At 39.8% G+C, this 19,624-nt stretch overlaps 1 protein-coding gene across 1 annotated transcript; it reads left to right on the top strand.

Moving 5' to 3' along the window:
* The first annotated feature begins 419 nt into the window (after positions 1-419).
* mrps11 (mitochondrial ribosomal protein S11) lies at positions 420-19,566 on the top strand. The gene is made up of 6 exons (XM_052040371.1): positions 420-531; positions 5,718-5,846; positions 6,718-6,816; positions 7,699-7,828; positions 14,714-14,779; positions 18,708-19,566. The coding sequence occupies exons 1-6, from the start codon at positions 467-469 to the stop codon at positions 18,813-18,815; spliced, it is 597 nt and encodes a 198-aa protein (XP_051896331.1). The 5' UTR covers positions 420-466; the 3' UTR covers positions 18,816-19,566.
* The last annotated feature ends 58 nt before the right edge of the window (positions 19,567-19,624 follow it).

Raw genomic sequence — 19,624 nt, 5'->3', positions numbered from 1 at the left:
CCACACGTCGGGACGTTGGGATGGGGGGGGGGAAACCAATCCACAAACACTGATCATCTCCCGGCGCTGCCAGCACTATCTCACACTGCAGCATTTACACATCTAAAATCAAACGGCTTAGTAATGTTTGACCATCACCAAACCACAACAATCCTGCCACATTCTTGAGAATGTTATTTTTCCCACCCCCATCAATGAACATTGGAACAGTCTGTGTTGAGCGGGACCAACAGAGGTGGAGGGGGGGATTATTTTATAGCAAATACTTTAAACTCTGCTAACTCAGAAAAGAGGATCTTTATACAACATTACTCTAAAAATTAGTGTTATTTCCAATAGGACTGTTAATCCTGAGAATAAATGATGTACAGTTATAACGACGTTCTCCTTCTGCACCCTTCAGCCTCCCCCTCCCTCACCTCGGGGTCACTGGGCCTAGGCTGAGGAGCGGGCGGCCGGGCTGAGGATGCAGCGGGCGCGGAGCGGGGCCTGGGCGCTGGCCCGCCGCTTGTTGCGGGTCACCGGCGGCCGGTGAGTAGGCGCGGAGGGGGCCTGGGCGCTGGCCCGCTGCTTGCTGCGGGTCGCCGGTGAGTCCGCGCCTTCTTGGCGGATGCAGAGGGACTGGAATGAACCCCCAGCGCCTTGGGCCAGTGGAGTGGATGGTCTGGTCGTCAGAATCAGATTTATTATCCTTGACTCACGTGGCGTGAAGTTTGTTGTTTATTTGCTCATTTATTCAAGTTGAAAGTTTATTATCATGGGGATACATACTCAGGGTGTAAGTGCCATGAAAATTAGCTTTTTGCGCCAGCACAGTACAATACAAGCATAAATCAACATAAGGCTTAACCTAGCAATGTCACTGAGTTTGTGGGAGCTTGTTGCACTAAGATCTCTTTATTAGTCACATGTACATCGAAACACAGTGAAATGCATCTTTTGCGTAGAGTGTTCTGGGGGCAGCCCGCAAGTGTCGCCGCGCTTTCGGCGCCGACATAGCATGCCCACAACTTCCTAACCCGTACGTCTTTGGAATGGGGAATCTTGGCTTCCTGGGACCATACTTCAGAACTTGTTTGGAGACACAAGACACTGCAGATGCTGGGAATCGAGCAACGCACAAAGGAGCTGGAGGAAGTCAGCAGGTCAGGCAGCGTCTGTCTGTGGACAGTCAACACTTCGGGCCAAGACCTTTCGTCTGGACCGGAAAGAAATAGGGGAGGTAGCCAGTATAAAAAGATGAGAAGGGGCGGAGCAAGAGCTGGCAGGTGATGGGTGGATCCAGGTAAGGTTGGAGAGAGGGAACAATGTCAGAAGCTGGCCAGCCCTTTGTCACTTCCGCTAATCATCTCCCAGCTTCTGACATCATTCCCACTCTCCCCCCACCTCATCCACCTGCCAGTTCTTACTCCAACCCTCTTTTGCCCCCCCCCACCTTTTTATACTAGCTATCTCCCCCTCTTTCTTTCCAGCCCAGATAAAGGGTCTTGACCTGAAATGTCGACTGCGTGTTTCCTTCCAAAGATGCTGCCTGATCTGCTGAGTTCGTCCAGCACCTTTGTGTGCTGCTTCCAAAGTTATTTATTGACTGTAAAGTTTTATTTTATGATGCCCTACAGACGTTGCATGCCCTGAGACAATGGAGGTGCTGTTGAAATGTAGATCTTTCTTTCCTCCCAATTTAACAGCTGAGACCATTTGGCCTTTTGATGACTGATTATTTGTTATGACTAAAAACATGATGGAAATACTCAATAGCTCAAGCAATATCTGTGGAGGGAGAAGCAGAATTAATGTTTGAGGTTGAGACACAAGACAAAGCAGATGCTGGAATCTGGAGCAACAAACAATCTGGTCGAGCAGCATCTATGGAAGAGGGGAAAGGAATTTTCGATATTTCAGGTCAAAACCCTGCATCAGGATGTTTTGAGGTTGATGTCCTTTAAATTATGGAGAAGCAGGGGAGAGGATAGGATAAAGGAAATATCCGTGATAGGATGAGGCCAGGGTTAACATGGGGATAGGTTATAAGAGTTCTCCAGACAAAATGGTTAATGGGGGAAGCCAAAGGGTTATAATACATACAAAGAAGCAGAATGAATTGCAATAGCAGAGCTTTGGTTTGTGCCCAGCAGATCAGACAGTGCTGATGGAGAGAGAAAAACAGAGCCCATATCAAAGACGGGCAGAGTGTTGGCAGGTGGAATTTAATCCTGACTTGTGCAAACTAATGCGTTTTAGGAAGTCTTGTAGGGGTAGGACATGTACACAGTAAATGGTAGAGCACTAAGGAATGTTGATCAGAGGGACCAAGAGATTCACATCCCAAGTTCTCTGAAAGTTTCAACACAGGAAGAGAGAGTGACGATGAAGGTATATGTCATGTTTAACATCATGTTGTAACTTTACTAAAACTTCTGTTTCGACTGCACTTAGAATATTGTGTGCAGTTCTGGTCACCACAATCTAGGAAGGATATGATTGCATCGGGGAGAGTACAGAGGAGGTTCAACAGGCTGTTGTCTGGATTGGAGGACATTAGTTATGGGGAGAGATTGGATAGGCTGAGTTTGTTTTCCCTGGACTGAAGGAGTCTGATGGGTGACCTGATTGAAGTATATAAAATTATAATGGGCATTGGTAGGGTAAATAATCGGAATCTTTTTCCCATGGCGAGGGTATCAAAAACAAGAGGGCATAGGTTTAAAATGAGAGGAAGGAGTTTTAAAGGTTTGAGTGCAAAGTTTTTACAGAGAGAGTGATTGATATCTGCTACCAGAGGTGGTGGTGGATACAATCATTATGTTTATGGAACATTTAGATAGGCAGTTAAATAAGCAAGGCATCGAAGGATGCAGATCTCATGTGGGCAAAAGGAATTAATGTAGAGGGGAAAAAAGATAAGCATGATGAGTTGGGCTGAAGGACCCATTTCTGTGCAGTACAACTCTATGACTTGCAGAAGAAATGACCAGTTCTGGTACTAACAGAAAAAGCAAATTCCCTGAAATTAGAGAGTTCCAAATCGAGTCCAGAAGGCTGCAATGTGCTCGTGTGGAAAATGAAGTGCTATTCTTTAAGCTTGTGTTGGGCCTTGCTATTGCATTACAGGAACCCATGGAGAGATTGGAGTGGGATGGAGAATTAATGTGAAAATCAAAAAGAAAACTAGTTACTCTATGATAAAAGCAGAAAATGCTGGAAATACTCAGTGGGAAGAGAAGCTCGAGGTCAACTGTGCATGGGTGCTCCACAAAGTGGTCATCTGATCTCTGTTTGATTTCTCCAACGTACAGTAGACCACATTGTGCATGCTAAAAGCTGTACATTAAATTGGAAGAAGTGCAAGTGAATGACTGCTTTACCTGGAAGGACTGTTTGGGCCACTGGATGGTGGGAAGGGAAGAGGTGAAAGAACAGGTATTGCATCTCCTGCATTACATGGGAAAGTGCTGTTGGGGACAGTAAAACACACCAGGTGGTCATGGAAGGAACAGTCCTTTTGAAAAGCTGAAAGGGGAGGGGAAGATGTGTCTGGTGGTGGAATCTTGTTGGAGCTGGTGGTAAATTTTATCAGTAAATGAAATTTAAAAAAAACTCATAGAACATTACAGCACAGTACAGGCCCTTTGGCCCACAATGTTGTGCCGACATTTTATCCTGCTGGAAGATCCATCTAACTCTTCCGTCCCACATAGCCCCCCATTTGCCTATCGTTCATGTGTCTATTCTAAGAGTCTCTTAAATGTCCCTAATGCATCTGCCCCTACAACCTCTGCCGGCAGTGCGTTCCACACACCCACCACTCTCTGTGTAAAACAACTTACCACTGACATCCCCCTTATATCTTCCTCCAATCACCTTAAAATTATGTCCCCTCGTGTTAGCCATTGTCGCCCTGGGAAAAAGTCTCTGACTGTCCACTCGATCTATGCCTCTTATCATCATGTACACCTCTATCAAGTCATCTCTCATCCTCCTCCTCTCCAACCTATCCTCATAAGACATGCTCTCCAATCCAGGCAGCATTCTGGTAAATCTCCCCTGCACCCTCTCTAAGGCTTCCACATCCTTCCTATGATGAGGTGACCAGAACTGAACACAATGGAAATCTGAATAAAAGCAGACGCTGGAAATCTGAATAAAAGCAGAAAATGCTGGAAACATTCAGCAGGTCAGGCAACATCTGTAAAAAGAGAAACAGTTAACGTTTCAGGTTGAAGTTCCTCCGTCAGAACTGGAAAACAAAGAAAGACAAGTTAGATTTAGGTTGCAGAGAAGGTAGAGGGAGCGTTGGATAGGACAGAGGGAATATTTGTGATAGACTGAGACCTGGAATGCCTTGGGGATAAGTTGTAGATGTCCTCCAGTCTTTCTTTACATTATCACCCTATCACTGTCCCCCTTAACCTATTTGGTATTGGTGTATTATTGTCACTTGTACTGAGGTACAGTGAAAAACTTGTCTTGCATACCGATCGTACAGATCAATTCATTACACAGTGCAGTTACATTGGGTTAGTACAGAGTGCACTGATGTTGCAACGTATTCCATTTGTCCTAATCATCCCTTCCCCTGACTTCTTTGCAGCTTGTATCTAACTTGTTTTTCTCTTTTTCCCAGTTCTGATGAAGAGTCTTCAACCTGAATCATTAATTCTTTTTCTTTCTGTAGATGCAGTCTGATTTGTTGAGTGTTTCAGCAGTTTCTGTTTTTTTTTATTTCTTTCACCATTGATGTTACCTGACCTGAGTATTTCCAGCATTCTGTTATTTTAGATTTTCGACATCTGGAGGTTATTGCTTTTAGATTGCCTGGTCTCTATATCACTGCTGTTTGCAGGAGCTTGCTGTGAACAAATTGTTTGTCATCTCCTCTATATATCATCAATGAATAATACTTAAAAATGTTAATTGGTTTGAGATATCCTGAGTTATGAAAGGTACACTGTTCTTTCTTACTACTTGCGATAAATTTTGTTTCGTTCGTAAAAGAAAAACATGTTGTCCTACATTCTTCAAGGATTCTGATCTTTCTGGTCTATGTTGTCCTTTGCTCTGTGAAACAGCATTTCTGACCATAAATGCTTCCAAGTCCACACCTGAGATTTAGTCTACAGTCTGCTCCAAACACCTACAAAACTTGCTGTTATTGTGACTGAAGTCATCTTTGCATCCCCCAGTCTTTTCCTCCATTGTTTGTAGAAACACCTAAAGCCATAAGTTGAAAAATCTCAAAACTGATTGTACAAAGCTCTGCATCTCCTTGTCCAGACTTTCCTTCCTGGCTTCATATCAATCTATTACTTACAAACAAGATGTTGTTGAATGGCCAACTAATCCATTTTTAATTAGCAGCTGAGGAAGAATGTTTGCCAGGGCATGGAGACCTCTTGTAATTGAACCATGAGATTTTTATCACCTGCCTAAATCTGTTTATGAGATACATTATATAAAATGCCTTATTCGAAAAGGAAATCTCTGAAAATACTGCAATTTTCAGTTCTGCTTTATAGCAGATGGTCTTCACATACTTAATCAGAGTGGAACCAGTAAAATCAGGAATCCATGAGTGTGTTAAGGTGGTCTGCAGACATGCTCATGGTTCACTGACATGAGTTACAAATATTAATGTAAATTCAGTTCATTTTCTATATCTCTCCAGTGTGGAGTTCTAGTTATGTCAGTGCTAATTTGTTCATGTTTTCTTCTCCTAGTTCTCATGTTAATTCATTGGCGGCCCAGTGCCGATTAATACAAACAAGTTTACAGAAGCAACAGGAAGCAGCAGAAAAGGAGGGAGCTTCTACAGAGCTAACACAATCCAGGCAGTCAGCAGATTTCAGGTATTCAGTCTCTTTACCAGCTGCATTAGGGTAACCAATTGCTTGATTTTGATCCAGATAGTACAATTTCCTTAGCCATCAAGAAATTCTAACATTTAAAAAATGAACAATAGTTCTTCTGCTTTGGAACAGGATCTTGATAAAGGCCATTTGCAAAATGATCTGGCCTTTCACGTGGAGCCAGCCCCATTTTGTGCGATGGTAGCTGAAGTCGTTCGCATAGTTTAGAGGTTTTTTTAAATTGCTAAATCTGGCTTTGAACTGGGCAAAAGATATCAAATTTTTCTGTCTGATAATAGCACAGAACTTCACCAAATATCCTATTATTTTAGTGTTCTGTGATCTATCTGGCATGCATTGTAGCTGACACCACAGACTTAAGTATGACTAGAGAGCAGAAAAATTATCCAAGTTCACCATCTACTGATCCTTGTTTGAAAGTGACCATTTAGCCTTCCTTTGATTTTTCCACAACATCTTGTAGAGTCCAACTGTGAGGAGATAGATTAGCCTTTTACATCTGCCTGGATAGGTAGATGGGGTTGGTTTAAAATCTCCTCCGAAAGACTTTGTGAAATGAATTCTTTCCACTTGTCCTCTCAAAGTAATGATCCTCATTATTGATCACTCTGAGCTTGTAATTACTTATCAATAGCGAATCGTGAATGCAGAAGTTCAGTACAGTGTCAATTGTGCAATAATAATGAATAATTAATAATATTGGGCAGGAATATAATGAACTAAATGGCTTTTGTTTATTACAGGTGATTTGGGGGGGGGAGGGAGGGGGAGATAACATTTGAGGTAGTGTTTTGCTTGTGTATTAATTATTTGCGTAGTGAAATTAATATTATTTCTGTGTTATTTATAGTATCCTACCTCCAATGCCAGGACAGGAGAGCTCTTTGCACTGGGAAGGCAAAAACTATGAAGATCTACATATAGTGCATGTCAAGGCAACATATAATAAGTAAGTCATGATAATCTATAAATAAAGCAAGATTTTCGAAGCCAAGCCACATACTGGTTGCAACATTATTATTACCTTTGCTGCTCTGGGTTAGGAGAGAGAAAACATTAACTGGGATTCCTGTTGCTCTGCCTTGATTCTTACTTTTAAATGTGTACCTGAGTATTAGCTGGGGACAGAATTGTCACAATCAAAACTTCAAAACACTTGTTGCCCATGTGGGGGAAAAAAATCCACTTTGTTAAGACTCATTCAGGGTCATTGGCAAAGCCCATGCTCTTAGGAGCAAAGTTTGATGGGAGCAGACTGGTGCGAGGAGAAGAAATGGCAGTACAAAATCAATACTGCACACACTAGCGTGAACAACCAAATGTAATCAATAATAATAATAATTCAAGGCAGTCAATACAGAATGTAATGTCTATCAACATTGTACCTTCTCTTTAATCCCAGCTTCACCCTGTGTTCTTGTTCTTTCACTCTCCCTCTCCCCCTACCTTCATTACATTGACTGCCATAGTCCATCTGCCTCTGATACCTTGGTTCCGGTTGGCAGTTTCTTCTGCTGGCTGAAGTGATTGTTGCATTATCTCAGGCACGAACCACTAAACTATCCCTAGTTTGATACCAGTTAGAGATCTTATCCAGGAGGTCCTAGTGTGAATTTTGCAGGAAATAGAAAAAGCACCACAATACAGTCTGAAGTCAGGGTCTCTTGCAGCCCAGATAGGAAGGAGCGATCTTTTAGTCTTTGTGAACTCTGCTATAGTAGACATGGGATTGTGCATCGGCAATTAACATTCTTTGTCTCAATTAAAATAAATTTCTATTGATTATTTTCTATCTGTTTCCATCCCTCACTCACTATTGTATTTTTCAAAGCACACACATTCAGGTTACTACCCACGATGGACAAAGTATGGTGCGGACTTCATGTGGTACTGAAGGGTTTAAGAATACAAAGAAAGGAACCCCAATTGCTGCTCAGACGGCCGGCATTTCAGCAGCAGCGGTAAAGCAGCACTTTTTCTCCTTAATGTAGATATTTAACTTGAATCTTTATAATGAATGAGCTCAGCCTATCTTTGCTGCATCCGAGAAACTGTGCAACCTTTTGACACCTTCTATAAGATCCACTAATCTTTAAGTCCACGGTTCACCAAACTTCCTTTAGGGACTTGATTACACAGTGGTCCTTTCTGCTGAAGACTTCAATCAATCTAAACAGATATAACATATTTGCATTCTGCTGGCTGTATGGGTTTGACATGAAGTAAGTTTGGGCAGTGTTAGTTTAATTAATAGTAAACATGGTCTCACAGGACCAAGCATTCTGATTGCAACTTTAGAGAGCCTACAGAGATGGTTGGTGTGAGAAATGAAAATGCCATGTTATTGTAGTACAGATTGCTATGTGACTTTTTTTTTGGCACTGGTTCATTGATATTGTAGGAGAGATAGAATTGATGTGTCCTGGGAATACTTGATTGAACATTGTAGAGGGAACTTCACTCTGCATTGAACACATTCTCTGCCTCACTGGGGAGCACTCAATGTTGATACTGGCTCCATTTCTAAGAATTAATGTCCCTTGCCATGAAGCAAACACAAATTCATCAATAACATTTGCCCTTTCCCTAGCGAGAATCTGTAAATATTCTACAAGATATTCTCTTCAGACTGGCAGACAATAGTCCTCGTTCAGTTTTCTGATTGATGGCAGGTTGGATCTCAACAATAATTAGTGGTATCAGCCAACATATCCATGCATTATACATTTGCATCATTGTTTTGTCTACAGGGAAATAATAAACTATCAATTAGAAACATTGCTGAGAATTTTTCATTTTTGTGTTTAAGAAGCAGAAGATCTGATCCTCGCACAATTTATCTTTTTTTCTCAAAGCAAGATATATCAAATCTGTTTTCTGGGCCCTATTTGCTGGACCTGATGTTAGCATAAGACTAGGCATAATTTCGAGGACATATAGCTGATGATGGCATTACAGACTTGAATAAAAATAGTTGCAATGGAAGTATAAGTTTCTTTGTGGTTTGTCCCAAAGAACTAATGTTCATTCCTTGAGTAAGTTAAGATTAGGTGCACTTCAAACTGTGTCATTGGCATAAATGATGAATTCTATTGGAGGTGTACTATTCAATTTGGGACGTGCAGCATTTCTTGATCTGTTTTAAACTTTTGTTGCACTTCAAGAAGGCTACATTATTTTCCTCTAGTCAATCTGTGTTATTGTGTGTTTTTTTAGATAATTTGATTTTTTTTTCATCTCCTACAATAACAAGGAGATGAAGTCTTTTTCAGAACCCTTAACTTGGGGATGAGCAATTTCCTGGAAATTCTTCAAACCCTCAGTTGAGGAATGTATTCCGTAGGAATGTATACAACCAGGTCAGCCTGTGTTTGATATGATCTGTCCCAAGCTGACTCCAACCAAGGATGCTAGTCTATAGATGGTGGCAGTTACTTTTATGGCACAGAAGATTTGCAAGCTTTTTACCAGATCTGGATTTTGACCCCTTGGACAAAATGAATCGTTTTTGGCATCCATAGGAGCACATGTAGCCAAAAGGCCAACTTTGCATTAGTTGTGGGCCATGTTGAAATACCTTGAGATGTAATCCTCTGAAAGGTGTGATTGCAACAAGCTTCCATTTGTACTTTTGCATCTAAAAGGTGTGTTTTATTGTTTACTTAGAAATTACAAAATGGAAATATAGGTCCTCTCCAGGTTATGACAACATCCCGTTCCTGAGAATTGTTCGTATGCCAAACAGTTTGTAAGTCAGAAATATAGTGTCCCAGCAATGTATTTAAATTAAGGCATAGGCCAACAAAGGGCAATATAGAGTCGAAGCAGTGCATTTAACTCAATCATTCAGATTTCACTGTAAGATAAAATGATATTGCCACAGACCCTAGTCCCCACTCGACAGAAGGTGCCTGCAGCCCTGTAGCAGCCAGCAAATCTGTCATATTGGCCTCTCAAACACTCATTCATATGTATGGGCTATACATAAGTTGGCCATTCATAACCTGGGGAGGACCTGTAGATTACTTAGCCAGCCAGTTTATTTATTCTCTACTCCATCTCATGTGCATGAGGTACTTTAAAGCATGACGTACTTTAAAGGCTTAGCCTGAATGATCTGTAAATATCAAAATAATTGACAAACAGTCCAGGGCCTCTAAACACACATGACACTGAAGTTGTTATCTTGGCAGAGTCTTGAAGTAAACTCTCACTTTCCACACTTAGTCCTAGGTCCTAGACATAGTATGCAGATCTGTCCTTTGGAGAGACTGTCCAAAAACTGCAAAAGGGAAAAACCCTCTTGAACCCAGCTAATGGGACTCTCACCTATCAGCCACCAAACAACAGTTCAGGTGCCATATCACTCCATTCTGTATCTACAAGTTCTGTGTTGTGCCCATTTATTAGATTTCCTTTCACTCATTTCCATTTCTCTCAGATTCTGCACTCTTGTCGGTCTTGACTGATGTACTTCAAGACGGGATGTATATTTGTCCTGTACAATAGTCTCTTAAAATCTAAGATGGCTAAATTTGCACTGATGGCTGGAATATGCTCCTCACAAAGTTGTGATGCTACTATGAATAATTATTCTGATAAACTAACCCTACAGAATTTAACTGTGTTGATGAGCAAAACAGCAAGGAAATCTGAACCTAGTTGCAAAGGACCAGAAGTCCATAGTAAAAAGTTGACAGATGGGAAGGAATTAAACTCAGCTGTAAGGTGATATTTTCACATTCATTGTAACCATCCAAATGCACTGCAACTTGAATTACAATTCTAAACATCTCTTGAAGCAATTAAGTTGTTCAGATGGAAACATGAGATGGGTCTGCAATTTAATTAGAACTTCATTTAGAAATGGATGCTGTTCCTACCTGTAGTCATCATATTTTTTGGTAAATTTATGGTGAATGCTTCAAAATAACAATTAAGCTTCATTTACCAGGTTGATCAACTGAAAAAAAAACTTGCTTCTGTACCCTCAGTTATTTAATTTTGTTGTATTCCTGAGAGACTATCTGTTTGCAAAATAGGCTGCTGATCCTCAATAGCACGTTTTCTAAGAAGACATTTAATATCTGTTGCAAAAATGACACCAAACATAATATTGCATCAAATTAACATTGCTGTTTCCAGTTATACTGAGTTTATAAAATCACTACATCTGGGCTTGCTTTCTAGCATTGACTGTACTGTAGTCTATTCCATTAGTAAATGACCAATTCCACTGGTCATGATTCTGCAATACTTATGAAGTGGCACTGTCTTGCAGAAGTTAGAAAACGGATCCTGGTTGTGCCTCTGCTTGCTTTTATAAATAGAGACGCAGACATACAAAGAAATGTTGTTGTGCATTGTTCATGCATTTTGAAAATGACATAATTGCAATATTGCGCATTAAAGAATAGCTTCAGTAGGTGGTGCTATCACCATGCACTAACAGTGAAGAAAAGCACACATACTAATCACAAAGCAGAAATATTGATTCACAATGAGCCATATGTGTTTTTACAAATTTCAGATCTGTAATGAACATCTTGGTAGGATAATGTTCATTTCAGTAAGCACTCAGCCTTGATGTTCAGTAGAAGATCCATTCTTTTTGAATATTTAATTTTATAATGATGTGACTCAAGGTTGGTTCAATCGGTCAATCAGAAGATTTGTTATAGCCAAGCCGTGCAATTGCCTCTTTGCCAGCCATACATTATTCTTGTAGTCTGAACTTACTGGACGGTCATTAACAATATGATCCTCCTCAGTAGCAGGGCAGTTTAATGAGGTGGTTAGAAAGACACATGAGTTGTTTTCCTTTATTAGCCAAAGCATATAATGTAAGAGCAGGTAGGTTATGCTTGAACTGATACAACATTACTTGGGCCACAGCTTTAATACGACAGGCAATTCTAGTTGCCACATTTGCAGACCAGAAGTAATTGCAGGTTGCCAGGAATGAAAAGTTAGAGCTATGAGGAAAAATTGCACTACTAACAATTGCATAACTAAAGAGAAACGAGGTGACATTTAGCCCACTGTGTCTGTACTAGTTGGAAAGGGGCTGACCCAAGCTAATGTCACCTTCCAGCACTAGGTTCAGAGACCTACAGCTCAACGCTCAAGTACGTATCCAAGTCTTTGTTAAGTGTGATGAGGGTTTCCGCCTTAACTACTCTGGCAGCCAGCGAGATTGGTTAAGGCGGAACAGGGGAAACTGAAGGGAGACAATTGAGGTGTGTAAAGTTGAAGGAGCTGAAAGAGTAAATAGGAAGGATCTATTTCCCTTAGCAGCGGAGTCAAAAATCAGAGTCCATAGATTCATTATAATTGGTGAAGGAATAGATGGGTGATGGGGAAATTCTTCTTCACCTAGAGATAATAGGGGTCTGGAACTTGTTGGCTGCCAGAGTGGTCAAGACAGAAACCCTCATCGCACTTAAAAAGGACTTGGATTCTTTAAAATTTGGTTCTCTGGTTTGTGACTGGCTACATTGATGGTCTGGGTTGTCACAAAGGCCCCAGCTGTAGAGATTGGATGCTTATGAACTTATGTGAAAGAGGGAGATGGGTAAGCCTAGTAATTTCTAGAGTAGGGACATGTTCGGCACAGCTTTGTGGGCCAAAGGGCCTGAATTGTGCTGTAGTTTTTCTGTTTCTAAAAGTACCTTAAATAAAAACTGTATTGCTTATCTTCTGTCCATGCCCTTTTGTATTTCTTAAACCTTCTTGAAGATATCTGAGAACCGCCCCAGTAAAACGTATTCTGTTCAATCTCAAATGAGAACAGAAAACACTGAGGACACTCAGCAGATCAGGCCACATCTGCGGAGATAGAAGTGAAGTTAACATTTCAGATCAATGACCTTTCATTAGCACTGCATTGCAAGAAGCTCCACTGAGTCTCATTTGCCAACTCAAAAAATTAATGTCATGATTAATGCCCTTTCTTGAACTGTCTTCACAATTATCCCCAGCACCACAATGAACCAAAGCTGTGCTTTATCGTGAAACTTGTACTTTGATCTGATGTTTGAGTTGCTCAGTAATATTACATCCTCTGATTTGATATGTGAGCTTGGAATGATCACTGGTAATTTCAATATTTTGTTTTAAGTGTTTTTTCTACCTTTCCTGTCTTGTGTTTGTATCTGATTTAATAATCAAAGTTTGTTCCAACAATGGTTTGCTATTGTTTAGGACTTGTTATTTGGATTATTCATCAAAACCATGCCATTAACAGAAATTGTTTCATCTTGGTCAAAAGTAATCATTTATGAAGAAAGATTTTCAAACTGGATCTAAACAGCATTTCAGTTTTAATTTCACTTTATTCACTCATCTAATGCTGATTAACCTAGATATTTTATGGTTGGACTTTGTGGCTGTAAAAGGACATATCCTCATTTTATTATTTGAATTATTCATTGTGCATTATGTAGCAAACACTCTTATGATGTTAGTGTGTCACCAGAAATGCCATGAGCAATACCTCTGCAGATCCACCATTCTGTTGCTTATCTATAACTATTTTCTGTCAATTATTCATGGAATCTGACCTTTGCTCCCAAATCAAGAATTTCTTGCCCACCCTTATTGCCTCTGAACAGAGTGACTTGGTATCCCATTTTAGTGACCAGTCAAGAGTCAAACGTGTTACTCTAGATCAAGGGTATATAAACTTTATTTGCAAACATGCCAAATTTTGAAATGTTATTGATCAGTTCCTCTTATATAAATTTGGGGGGAGATATTTAAGATTTGTGTTTTAAGATTCTTTTTCATAAAGTACTGTGACATCAGATAATTAACCAATAGCACCAATCATTACCTTGAATGTTGTCTGAGCATTCATCGGTCTGGCGCAGCCCCTTCCACCACTGAGAGACTGAGAGAAAACAAACAAGATTTAAAATGGGAAGTTGCAAGGAGTAGCTTTTTCCAGGCTCACGAGGAAAATTAGGCAAGTAATTTTATATGGGAAAGTATACACTGACAAGTTGCATTAATTAAAATTAAGTATGCTTTATGTTTCTTTGCTGTGTAATTGGTGCATCTCAGGTCTGTTATGTAGTAATGAAGACAAATTTCAGTGGCATGTTTTTGAGGCGTACATGTTCAAGGTGTAAGCTTCAGCAACAGAAACGGGTTGCACTGGGACAAAGTGTCCATGACTCCTGTTACCATGTTTCTCTTGGGGCTGACAGTCTTCTGTTGAAACTTCCTCCTTTTCTGCCAAACGTAATGAAGCACTGTTTCTGAATCATAAAACTTTGTATCCTGCTACAGATCTCACAGACCTTCTTTCAGAAGGTTTAGGTTTTCCTGGCTGAACAGTTTCGTGTTTGTTGACCTTTTAGGTGTGAAGAAGTAGACCTTTCAGATGTGAAGAAAGTTGCTTCCTAGTTCCCTCCAGGCCTGGAAACGATGGGGTGAATGGCAGCCTCCAGTGGTGTAAATTTTTCTGATAATGCAAAGCTTCCTATCAGAGATGATTATTACACTGGAAGTTTTCCATCAATTTAATTAGTTAATGCCAGAAACAATGGGGCAGTCTACTTTCAGACAAATAAATACTATACAAATGCACCTCCTCTTAACAGTACCATGGGATCTTTCATCAGTAGCTAGGCTGAGAGACAGTAATAATGGTTATTATAAGAAGGAAAATCGGGGGAAAGCATTTCAATAACAATTGATAATATCAGCAAACTTTAAAAAAGATAGCACCAATGATGAGGAAGTGCAGAAGGCAAAAGAGAATTAGTTTATTTAACCTTAGCATTACTTCTAGAAGAAATAAAATCATAAATAAAGTTTTGCAATTTTTGTTTTGTGGACAGAAGGCAACTGACCGGGGAATAACCTTTGTTCGTGTGATGGTGAAAGGTTTGGGACCTGGCAGGATGGTGAGTTATAGTGTTCAGATTGCTGAAGTGGTTTCTGTTATTCTTTTTGTATCACCTGATTATTGTTGCCTTTGTGTCTCATGAAGCAGTCCCAACGTGAAAGAAAACATTTATCAAACACATTTTTGAGATCTCCACATGTATTTTCTCAGCCACCAGTTGTGTGTAATTTGAATAATATCTCGAGTATTTATTGTATTAATATCTCCTTAAGTGTTTATTTTAAGATGTACTATCACACAAACTAATTCAGATAAATGATTCCACAGGTCCTTACCAGCTGGACAACACTAGGTTGTTTAGAAGCCTATCCTTTGAAAACTATTGAGTCTTAAGAACTTTGAAACAATTTACTTCATACTAAGATGGAGCAGAAACTTGCCTTAATCCTGAAAAAGTAAATTATGCATTACATTCGAAATTTCCAGGTATATATTTTAAATCTCATCACAGCCTTGCTCCCTCCCCCACTCTACTGAAGGTATCGATTTCATAACAAATTGAGTCCTTTATTACCTTGTCTGAGTGTTTTTTCTCCATGTGCAAGCTTTTATAATTAGCAACCATAATGTTGAGCTTGCCACTGTGCTCACCAGGGAGTGGGGCAGCATCAGGACTGAACTTGAGTATTCAAATACAGAAGACATTAGATTATGGAGTTCTGTCTGATTTTTCACCCTTCCTGTGCGTACTCCAATGCAGACTGCCCCTCTTATCAGCTCAGAGGAATCTTGAACTCTGGGACTCTTATATAGGCCCAGGGACAGTAGATAAAGAGTGTGGTAAACATCATTGGACAGCTCAGAGCTGTCCATAATCTGATGAAGTCGCCACATCATGCCCGGTTGTTAACTTGGTTGGATGTGTATGTAATCAATTAATATTGTGATAGGTTTGTAGCCAATCAGGATAGGCTGGAGAAAAAGCTATAAAAATTGCATGATTTTCTTTGTTCAGCAGAGCAGTTGCCTGAGACATTCAGTAGTTTTCTCCCACCGGTGTAAAACAATAAACCTTCAACAATTGGAATGGACCTGGGTGTCAAGTGATTTTTTTTTACATTTGAGTTCCCCTGACACTCCACAATTCTGCCCTCCTTCACACCCCTGGTTTTCATTGTCATCATGCCTTCAACGTCCAGAACCTAGATGCTGGAATTTCTACTGCCTTTCAACTTTCTTTAAGCTGTTTCTTAAAACCCCTATCCCTAGTAGCTCTTTAAATGGTTTTGTGTCAAATTTTGTTTGAAAACACTACCGTGGCACAAGTTACTATTATTGGACTTTCCATAATATGGTTAGTCATATTGTAAGACAGTGGGGGGGGGGGGGGGTACAACTAAATGCTCTAGTTGGCTAGAACAAAATTGAGGGCCACCCATACTGGGGTAAGATGAGAATTAGATACAAGTGAGGTCAGCAGATTTCCTACACTGAAAGTCATTGATGAACCAGTTGTGTTTTTATTTTCATACAGCATTATTTTTAGTTCAGATCTCTGAATTCTAGTCCGGTAGTTTAACTACTGCTCCACCACATTGAGAAGTTGTCAGCTTTTGGGCAAAATATTCCCATCAATAGAGTTACGTTTAATGTGACTTGAATTAGTTTTTTTTCCTGGAATCATTAAATGACGACAGTGATGTGGGATCTGGGTAGAAAGGGATGGTATTGGGGGAAGAACAAAAGATGGATCTCCACACAACAGGCAAATCTGCAATAAGAGCTTTACCTAAGCCAAGTATTAGTTTTGTGCCTTTGAAGTTCACTTTCCCTGGTCACTATATTACAATTGGAATACCATTTCACTAGAAATAATAAAACTAAAATATATTAATTGGACAGGGAGGGTGTGGAATCACTCTTGCAGTTAACCAATATTAACCATGTATTCTGAAACATATTAACATGCCATGGGTGGTTAAGAAAGCATGAAACAGAAAATGCATTTACCTCACCAAACTGATTCCCTCTGTCCCCAGTGCTTTGGGAAAAAAAATAAGCCTTTACACCCCAGAGATGGCTTCTCAGAACACTGCACATAAACATTATTCATCATTATACCCCAGACTGCTCAGAGATTAATTCTTAGCAAATTAACTTACGGAAACATTTATTTGGTAAAGCAGACCTGATGCTGCATATACTGATGGGATTAGCCTATTTGCTCTATGATCTCACTGCTGTTAGTCTCCATTGCTGATATTTTCCTCCTCTTGGCTTTAATCTGTAAGTGTTTAGTTTTTTCAGACTTGTTTGAATGGTTAATTTGAGAGAGTTAGCACTATATACATTTGTAGAGTTATAGAAATATTGGTGTATGGAGAGGGTATTTATTTAGCCCATTGCCTGTATTTATGCTTTTGTAGTCTGATCCCATTTCCCTTTATAATCCTTTTCTGCAAGTGTTTCTCTAATTCCCTGTGGGTTTAGCTATGTATCAACATCATTGAGTGCAGTGAAGCCATATGAAAGAAGATAAAATTGAAGAGGTGTCCTATTCGGAAGTATACTTGTAGCATTGATAAAAAGGCAACCTTAGGCTGTTTTTTTTCTAGAAAGAGTTTGTTCCCTGCATTTTATAAGGGACTAAAAGGAAAGGATGGGTAGCCATGTGGGCATGTATATTATACACATGATGTGAGGTTTCATTCTCCATGTTCCTCTTGCTTGTTTTGTAGCTATTGAATCTCTCTTGACAATGCTAAAACTTTGCAACTATTAGCCTCTTATTTTTCTGAAAGAATGTGAAGCTTCAGGCCCAATAATGGCAGGAAAAAGGAGAAAGAAACACAAATGTGCCACTTGAGAACAAACGTACATGTATTGGATGAGATGTTAATGGCTCACCAATCTAGGTCCCTTATCAAGAATCTGTGAAGCATGACGTCTAACTTGGCTATTATTCAATGGCTCAGGTGTTCTCCTGACCTCCATAAATGATTTTTATGTGATTGTAAACAATTTACTGTTGAGGTCTCTGAATAAGTAGAGAATTTTCTCAATGATCCTTCCTCATGTTGTTTATTGCATTTTTTACTGGCTATTTCTACTTTGTCCAATTACAGTGAAACTCTGATAATCTGGTGCCCTCGAGACTTTGGTAGTACTGGATTAGCAGATTCCAAACTTTTAGATATTACTCTTATTAATACATCAACACACTTTTAATTTACCTTTTTTGTTAACATTAGACAGTAGTATAATAAACTTTCCAAGGAACATGATGAGTTTAAAAGGAGCATATGAAATGGGGCCCTGGTGAGTTTAAAGCAAGCACTGGAAATGGGGCTCAAGTGAGTTTAAAGGAAGCACATGAAATGGGGCTCCAGTGAATCAGATGATGTACCATTGGGATTTCCGAACAATGGGATAACATGATTATTGGTTATGACTCTTGTCTGATTGTTTATTCTCTTTAAATTGCTATTGTCTGGTATCTGGTGATACTCTACATACTGCGTCCTTTGAAACACTTGCCCCTCTCTGGTTTTCGTTCCGCTCCTGAAGGTAGTTTCTCCACTGGGGTACAGTTATGCTGTTGGCAGTCGACCTTCAGTCCCTCATGTGAATATTCACCAGTAAGCCCTGACATTGTGAAAATATGCTGATCGTTTATGGTGAGGTTCAAAACTAATCATGTCTTCAACTGATAATTGTACGAATTTTCAAGCAGAAGTCACTGGAAAGCGCTGGGTAGATGGATCCAGGTGGTGTTTCTTTCACTTCCTAGCTCAAGGAGACTGATGTCCAATTAGTGTCTTTACTGCCACCTCAAGTGAATACTAGATTTTGAACTTTTGACCAGCTAAACACAGATATTGACAGGATAAGTTCATAGAGTTTCTGATTAAAAAGTTGTCCAATGCCTTTTGAATACATTTGTGGATATGGATGTAAGAAAAAATGTTGCTATTTTTCCATTGCAGTCTGCCATAAAAGGATTAAGTATGGGTGGCCTCCAGGTGGTTTCAATTACAGACAACACTCCGATCCCCCACAACGGCTGCCGACCACGGAAAGTCCGCAGGATGTAAACCTTGCATAGTGCAACTAAAGGAATCAACAGGACCAGTCATTTGTTCTAGAATGTCGTCTTTTCAACAACAGCAATGTGAAATGTTTGAACTCTGATTATCAGAGGCTTGTCAGAAAAGTGAGTGTACCAGCTAAAGTGGACCATGCTAGGTAAATGATGAGATGTATTCTAATTCTGTGTGTTCCCATTGAAGGGGCTGATCAGGTGTTCATTTTCACAGCACCAAGACTCTTCATCCTAATGATCATAGACAGCTACAAGAAGTGTCATAAAATATTGAAAATACGGCAATTCAACTTTTTTGCCTCAAAAGCATCCTTTTTTCTTGCCGGTTTTTTAAAAATTATTTCATTACCTTAAAACTGAACTCCACTGCCTTTTTTAAAAAGTTGATGTGGTAGCGTGATAATTGTAGAGAAAAATTAGAAATAGATTAAAATGAGATGCATGCAGAAGTCTGACCGCTCACCACGCCAGACGTGTTCCCCACTCTAATCTTTTAATGTCCAATGTGTTCCCAGTGCAGTTTGAATAGTATAATGAGCTAATTCACCTCAGAGCTGCTGCATTTAGACTGATTTTGGGTTGTAGTATGAATGAATTATTGTTCATCAAAATTCGTTAATATTAATTAAAGCCCTACTTTCCATTCAGCAGGGAGCTGCTGAATGCAAAGACTCATTCTATCCCAGTAAACCTGTAATTTACATCCACAACCTTCACGAATACATTAAAGATATTAATGAACATTTCCTCCAGTTCCTAAATCACTCTTGGGCAATAATTTCAGTTGCAGGTTAGTTGGGA

The sequence above is a fragment of the Pristis pectinata genome, chromosome 28 (genome assembly GCF_009764475.1).
Source record: "Pristis pectinata isolate sPriPec2 chromosome 28, sPriPec2.1.pri, whole genome shotgun sequence".
NCBI classification, from domain to species: domain Eukaryota; kingdom Metazoa; phylum Chordata; class Chondrichthyes; order Rhinopristiformes; family Pristidae; genus Pristis; species Pristis pectinata.
This window is presented reverse-complemented; position numbering and strand designations above follow the sequence as displayed.